At 48.2% G+C, this 8,638-nt stretch overlaps 1 protein-coding gene across 1 annotated transcript in view; it reads right to left on the bottom strand.

The window, feature by feature from the left end:
• Positions 1–1,903: 1,903 nt before the first annotated feature.
• The window catches only part of LOC110968406 (nudix (nucleoside diphosphate linked moiety X)-type motif 13), a 14,182-nt gene continuing 7,447 nt past the window's right edge, over positions 1,904–8,638 (bottom strand). The window contains exon 10 of the mRNA XM_051939049.1: positions 1,904–2,848. Coding sequence (XP_051795009.1) covers positions 2,654–2,848 — 195 coding nt within the window. The 3' untranslated portion in view covers positions 1,904–2,653. The remainder of the gene's footprint in view (positions 2,849–8,638) is intronic.

The following is an 8,638-nucleotide window of genomic DNA, read 5'->3' as shown; positions in this document are numbered from 1 at the left end:
AGGTTCCGCCTCCTCCCCTACTTCCTGTCTACACAATAAAAGGAGGAAAGAGTGTGCGTGCGTGTGCGCGTGGTCCTGCAAATCAAACCAAAGACAACTTATATGACTATAAATCAGCTCAAACAGTAAAAATCTGCAGTAAAGAACCGAAAAAAGTCACTAGAACAAATAATATCTTCTAAATAATGATAGAAAGAAAAGTAGTCCAAATGTTTTATTAAAGCAAGAATAAAAACTACCATTAAATGCCTCCAAAGTGTTAATATTAGCATTAAAAATCAGGATCATTATATTAATGATTAACAAAGCATCAGATTAAATAAAAATGCATTAAATGTTCCAAAGTATTCATGAACCATCTGAAATAAGGTAAAAACGTTCCAAAAGCTTGATCGAAACCCTCAAATTCCTAAATCCACAAAATGTCTTCAAGTAAATGGTTTATCCAAAGCGCTTTACATGATGATACGTCACATTCACACATTGATGGTGGACTCTGCCATGCAAGGCGCTAACCACGACCCATCAGGAGCAATTAGGGGTTAGGGGGTCTTACTCAGGGACACCTCGAGCACAACGGGCCGAGGATCGAACCGGCAACCTTCCAGTTACAAGACGGCCACTCTACCCACTGAGCCATGCCGCCCCGAGTATCCAAGTATCAGTAAAGTGTCAGCAGGTCCTATGGAAGGACGTGAAAGAAGACTGAAGAACACGCAGAAAACGTCCAAAAACACGGATACGATGTTCTGTATGTGACGTTCCACAAATACCTTTATAACTGTTTTAAAACTGGATTTAAAGTCGGGTAAAGGAGCTAAAAAACTAGGAAAAAATATAACATAGTAATGTAATAATAATAAAATAAAGTAGTTAAATAATAATAAAATATAAAATAGCAATATAATAAAGTAGCTAAAATATTAAAAAATATAAAATAACCAAAATACTATCACAAATGAAAATCATAATATAATAAAAAAATAAAGTGGTTAAATAACAATGAAAATATAAAATAACTATCATAAAATGCAGCAGCTAAAATACTAACAAAAATGAAAATCATAACATAATAAAATAAAGGAGCTCCAGCTGCTGCTTCATCCTCAAGAGTCTGATTATTTATCAGCTACAGATCAGCATTTTTACTGCAAGAAAACAATATGTAGGGACGTAACGCACGTGAACTGGATCCACTGGATCCTACCACTAGTAAGATCCAGCGGTGGGATCCAGCGGTGGGATCCAGTGCTACATCCCTACAGGTAGCAGTAGCGTAGCTCCAGTTAGCCCCACTGTGACTCCACTCTGTATCATCAGTCGTCTTTGGAAAGTGAAGTCAGCGTCTTAGGACTGGATATCTGTAAAATGACCTCATAGGTCTTCAGTCTTCTGCCAAAGATCAGCTGGAAATCGGTGAAATGAGGTTCTGATGTCAGTTCGTCTCCAGGTTCTGCGTTCTGTTTACCTTCATTTACCTGCAGGAAGCTACAACCACTGGGTGGCGCTCTGGTCACCTCTGCCACATGAGGCTGATGTTTTCTATCAACCACAGAATTCTAAAAGTGTTCCACAGAACCAGGAGAACATCTAGTCTTTATCGTGTTGTCGTTTGAAGCTGCTCTTTGTGTTTTTATTGTTTTTAGCAGATTTCTGTCACTAAACATGTTCAACATATTCTTCATTTAATGACCACAACCTTTCTCTGTTTCCTGCTTTTTATTTCCACATTTCTTCTGTTCGCTGCCTGGAGTCGAGACATCCTGAATAAAAACACCACAGAAGAAGAAGAGACAGGACTCTCATAAATAAATGTTCTCTTCCACTTCTTCTGGAACTGTTGGGTTTTAAATGCTTTTCTGCTGATTTGAGTTTTTTTCCATCAGTCTTTTGAAACCAAAAGCAGCTTTTTAAAATCTCTCCATGTTTTATTGAAGTGTTCAGATCAGACGGTAAATAACTCAGAGGTAGTTCCATGTTTTACACAGAAATTATTACTGACGTTTGTCATAAATTATTTAAAATACTCTTCATTGAAACCACATGAAAGCATTCAGAAGATCAAAGAAAATTAAACATCTGTTTGTGTTCAGACTGCTGGAGGAAACTAACAGACAGGTTCTTCTGTGGAGAACACACAGAACCTCAACATACAGAACCAGGACGAGTTCTCAACGTTCCTTCATAAACCTGCTGCTGCTCTGAGGAAACCTGACAACTCGGATCCTCACAGGCTGCAGCCGGTCCCGGTCCCGGTCCTGGTCCTGGTCCTACACATGATGAAGGCTGAGGGTCACATGATTGTCAGTCCTGATTCAGGAACATGTGGAACCAGTTGTGTTTGTTTCTCATCAGTCGTCTCAGAGCTCTGAGGAGGAGATCTTCAGGGTTCAATCAGAGAACACAAAGGTTCTCTATGAGCAGCACCTGCTGACGTGAAGAACGTGTCAGGAACATGTCAGGAACATGTGAAGAACATGTGAAGGACTCACTGGGACCACCTGAAGAACGTGTGAAGAACATATTGGGAACATACTGGTAACATGTCAGAAACACATTAAGGACATGCTGGGATCACAAAAGGAGAACATCAGGAACACATCAGACGTGTCAGGAACACGTGTGGCCACCTCCTCTGAGCTCTGATTGGATGCTACGGTCCGTCCTTTCCGTGGCGCTGGCGGTCCGCCCACTCCCTGATGAGGCGGTTTGCGACGGCGTGTGGCGGCGGCAGCCAGATGGCGGGGGGGTCGCCTCTCCTGGGCGGAGCCTTCACCTGCAGAGCACAGGTGATCTCATCCAGAGAGAACCAGCGAGCGTCCTCCAGCTCCGAGTGGTCCACGTCCACCTGAACACAGCAGGTCACATGACCCGTACAGGTCACTGACAGACAGCAGGTCACTGACAGACAACAGGTCACTGACAAACAACAGGTCACTGACAGACAGCAGGTCACTGACAAACAACAGGTCACTGACAGACAACAGGTCACTGACAAACAACAGGTCACTGACAGACAGCAGGTCACTGACAGACAACAGGTCACTGACAGACAACAGGTCACTGACAGACAGCAGGTCACTGACAGACAGCAGGTCACTGACAGACAACAGGTCACTGACAGACAGCAGGTCACTGACAGACAACAGGTCACTGACAGACAGCAGGTCACTGACAGACAGCAGGTCACTGACAGACAACAGGTCACTGACAGACAGCAGGTCACTGACAGACAACAGGTCACTGACAGACAACAGGTCACTGACAGACAACAGGTCACTGACAGACAGCAGGTCACTGACAGACAACAGGTCACTGACAGACAGCAGGTCACTGACAGACAGCAGGTCACTGACAAACAACAGGTCACTGACAGACAACAGGTCACTGACAGACAACAGGTCACTGACAGACAACAGGTCACTGACAGACAGCAGGTCACTGACAGACAGCAGGTCACTGACAGACAACAGGTCACTGACAGACAGCAGGTCACTGACAGACAACAGGTCACTGACAGACAACAGGTCACTGACAGACAACAGGTCACTGACAGACAGCAGGTCACTGACAGACAACAGGTCACTGACAGACAGCAGGTCACTGACAAACAACAGGTCACTGACAGACAGCAGGTCACTGACAGACAACAGGTCACTGACAGACAGCAGGTCACTGACAGACAGCAGGTCACTGACAGACAACAGGTCACTGACAGACAGCAGGTCACTGACAGACAGCAGGTCACTGACAAACAACAGGTCACTGACAGACAACAGGTCACTGACAGACAACAGGTCACTGACAGACAACAGGTCACTGACAGACAGCAGGTCACTGACAGACAGCAGGTCACTGACAGACAACAGGTCACTGACAGACAGCAGGTCACTGACAGACAACAGGTCACTGACAGACAGCAGGTCACTGACAGACAACAGGTCACTGACAGACAGCAGGTCACTGACAGACAACAGGTCACTGACAGACAACAGGTCACTGACAGACAGCAGGTCACTGACAGACAACAGGTCACTGACAGACAACAGGTCACTGACAGACAGCAGGTCACTGACAGACAACAGGTCACTGACAGACAACAGGTCACTGACAGACAGCAGGTCACTGACAGACAGCAGGTCACTGACAGACAGCAGGTCACTGACAGACAACAGGTCACTGACAGACAGCAGGTCACTGACAGACAACAGGTCACTGACAGACAACAGGTCACTGACAGACAACAGGTCACTGACAGACAACAGGTCACTGACAGACAACAGGTCACTGACAGACAACAGGTCACTGACAGACACAGGTCACTGACAGACAGCAGGTCACTGACAGACACAGGTCACTGACAGACAGCAGGTCACTGACAGACAGCAGGTCACTGACAGACAACAGGTCACTGACAGACAGCAGGTCACTGACAGACAGCAGGTCACTGACAGACAACAGGTCACTGACAGACAGCAGGTCACTGACAGACAACAGGTCACTGACAGACAACAGGTCACTGACAGACAACAGGTCACTGACAGACAACAGGTCACTGACAGACAACAGGTCACTGACAGACAACAGGTCACTGACAGACAACAGGTCACTGACAGACAACAGGTCACTGACAACAACAGGTCACTGACAGACAGCAGGTCACTGACAGACAGCAGGTCACTGACAGACAGCAGGTCACTGACAGACAGCAGGTCACTGACAGACAACAGGTCACTGACAGACAGCAGGTCACTGACAGACAACAGGTCACTGACAGACAACAGGTCACTGACAGACAGCAGGTCACTGACAGACAACAGGTCACTGACAGACAGCAGGTCACTGACAGAACAAGGTCACTGACAGACACAGGTCACTGACAGACAGCAGGTCACTGACAGACAGCAGGTCACTGACAGACAACAGGTCACTGACAGACAGCAGGTCACTGACAGACAACAGGTCACTGACAGACAGCAGGTCACTGACAGACAACAGGTCACTGACAAACAAAGGTCACTGACAGACAACAGGTCACTGACAGACAACAGGTCACTGACAGACAACAGGTCACTGACAGACAACAGGTCACTGACAAACAACAGGTCACTGACAGACAGCAGGTCACTGACAGACAGCAGGTCACTGACAGACAGCAGGTCACTGACAGACAGCAGGTCACTGACAGACAACAGGTCACTGACAGACAGCAGGTCACTGACAGACAACAGGTCACTGACAGACAACAGGTCACTGACAGACAGCAGGTCACTGACAGACAACAGGTCACTGACAGACAGCAGGTCACTGACAGACAACAGGTCACTGACAGACAGCAGGTCACTGACAGACAACAGGTCACTGACAGACAACAGGTCACTGACAGACAGCAGGTCACTGACAGACAACAGGTCACTGACAGACAGCAGGTCACTGACAAACAACAGGTCACTGACAGACAACAGGTCACTGACAGACAACAGGTCACTGACAGACAACAGGTCACTGACAGACAACAGGTAACTGACAGACAACAGGTCACTGACAAACAACAGGCCACTGACAGACAACAGGTCACTGACAGACAGCAGGTCACTGACAGACAGCAGGTCACTGACAGACAACAGGTCACTGACAGACAGCAGGTCACTGACAGACAGCAGGTCACTGACAGACAGCAGGTCACTGACAGACAGCAGGTCACTGACAGACAACAGGTCACTGACAGACAGCAGGTCACTGACAGACAACAGGTCACATGACCCGTACAGGTCACTGACAAACAACAGGTCACTGACAGACAGCAGGTCACTGACAGACAACAGGTCACTGACAGACAACAGGTCACTGACAAACAGCAGGTCACTGACAGACAGCAGGTCACTGACAAACAACAGGTCACTGACAGACAACAGGTCACTGACAGACAACAGGTCACTGACAGACAGCAGGTCACTGACAGACAACAGGTCACTGACAGACAACAGGTCACTGACAGACAACAGGTCACATGACCCGTACAGGTCACTGACAAACAACAGGTCACTGACAGACAACAGGTCACTGACAGACAACAGGTCACTGACAGACAACAGGTCACTGACAGACAGCAGGTCACTGACAGACAACAGGTCACTGACAGACAGCAGGTCACTGACAAACAACAGGTCACTGACAGACAACAGGTCACTGACAGACAACAGGTCACTGACAGACAGCAGGTCACTGACAAACAACAGGTCACTGACAGACAACAGGTCACTGACAGACAGCAGGTCACTGACAGACAGCAGGTCACTGACAGACAGCAGGTCACTGACAGACAGCAGGTCACTGACAGACAACAGGTCACTGACAGACAGCAGGTCACTGACAAACAACAGGTCACTGACAGACAACAGGTCACTGACAGACAGCAGGTCACTGACAGACAACAGGTCACTGACAGACAGCAGGTCACTGACAGACAACAGGTCACTGACAGACAGCAGGTCACTGACAGACAGCAGGTCACTGACAGACAACAGGTCACTGACAGACAGCAGGTCACTGACAAACAACAGGTCACTGACAAACAGCAGGTCACTGACAAACAGCAGGTCACTGACAAACAACAGGTCACTGACAGACAACAGGTCACTGACAAACAGCAGGTCACTGACAGACAGCAGGTCACTGACAGACAGCAGGTCACTGACAGACAGCAGGTCACTGACAAACAACAGGTCACTGACAGACAACAGGTCACTGACAAACAGCAGGTCACTGACAGACAGCAGGTCACTGACAAACAGCAGGTCACTGACAGACAGCAGGTCACTGACAGACAGCAGGTCACTGACAGACAACAGGTCACTGACAGACAACAGGTCACTGACAGACAGCAGGTCACTGACAGACAGCAGGTCACTGACAAACAACAGGTCACTGACAGACAGCAGGTCACTGACAGACAACAGGTCACTGACAGACAACAGGTCACTGACAGACAGCAGGTCACTGACAAACAACAGGTCACTGACAAACAACAGGTCACTGACAGACAACAGGTCACTGACAGACAGCAGGTCACTGACAGACAGCAGGTCACTGACAGACAACAGGTCACTGACAGACAGCAGGTCACTGACAAACAACAGGTCACTGACAGACAACAGGTCACTGACAAACAGCAGGTCACTGACAAACAACAGGTCACTGACAGACAACAGGTCACTGACAAACAACAGGTCACTGACAAACAACAGGTCACTGACAGACAGCAGGTCACTGACAGACAGCAGGTCACTGACAGACAGCAGGTCAGTGACAGACAACAGGTCACTGACAAACAACAGGTCACTGACAGACAACAGGTCACTGACAGACAACAGGTCACTGACAGACAACAGGTCACTGACAGACAGCAGGTCACTGACAGACAACAGGTCACTGACAGACAGCAGGTCACTGACAGACAACAGGTCACTGACAGACAACAGGTCACTGACAAACAACAGGTCACTGACAGACAGCAGGTCACTGACAGACAGCAGGTCACTGACAGACAACAGGTCACTGACAGACAGCAGGTCAGTGACAGACAACAGGTCACTGACAGACAGCAGGTCAGTGACAGACAACAGGTCACTGACAAACAACAGGTCACTGACAGACAACAGGTCACTGACAGACAACAGGTCACTGACAAACAACAGGTCACTGACAAACAACAGGTCACTGACAGACAGCAGGTCACTGACAGACAGCAGGTCACTGACAGACAGCAGGTCAGTGACAGACAACAGGTCACTGACAAACAGCAGGTCACTGACAGACAGCAGGTCAGTGACAGACAACAGGTCACTGACAGACAGCAGGTCAGTGACAGACAACAGGTCACTGACAGACAACAGGTCACTGACAGACAGCAGGTCACTGACAGACAGCAGGTCAGTGACAGACAGCAGGTCAGTGACAGACAGCAGGTCACTGACAGACAACAGGTCACTGACAGACAGCAGGTCACTGACAAACAACAGGTCACTGACAAACAACAGGTCACTGACAGACAGCAGGTCACTGACAGACAGCAGGTCAGTGACAGACAACAGGTCACTGACAGACAACAGGTCACTGACAAACAACAGGTCACTGACAGACAACAGGTCACTGACAAACAACAGGTCACTGACAGACAGCAGGTCACTGACAAACAACAGGTCACTGACAGACAGCAGGTCACTGACAGACAGCAGGTCAGTGACAGACAGCAGGTCACTGACAGACAACAGGTCACTGACAGACAACAGGTCACTGACAAACAACAGGTCACTGACAGACAGCAGGTCACTGACAGACAACAGGTCACTGACAGACAACAGGTCACTGACAAACAACAGGTCACTGACAGACAACAGGTCACTGACAGACAGCAGGTCACTGACAGACAACAGGTCACTGACAGACAGCAGGTCACTGACAGACAGCAGGTCAGTGACAGACAACAGGTCACTGACAGACAGCAGGTCAGTGACAGACACCTTAAAACATCTGCGTGTTAAAATCACTGAACAGGTTCAGTGTCAGAAGGTCTGAACTTCAGCAGTCTTTCTATGCAGCACATCTTCCTTAATGACCAGCTTATGGAGGTTTCCTT

This window comes from Acanthochromis polyacanthus, chromosome 19 (genome assembly GCF_021347895.1).
Source record: "Acanthochromis polyacanthus isolate Apoly-LR-REF ecotype Palm Island chromosome 19, KAUST_Apoly_ChrSc, whole genome shotgun sequence".
Taxonomy (NCBI): Eukaryota; Metazoa; Chordata; class Actinopteri; family Pomacentridae; genus Acanthochromis; species Acanthochromis polyacanthus.
Note: the sequence above shows the minus strand (reverse complement) of the source record. Positions and strands in the feature narration are given on the sequence as shown.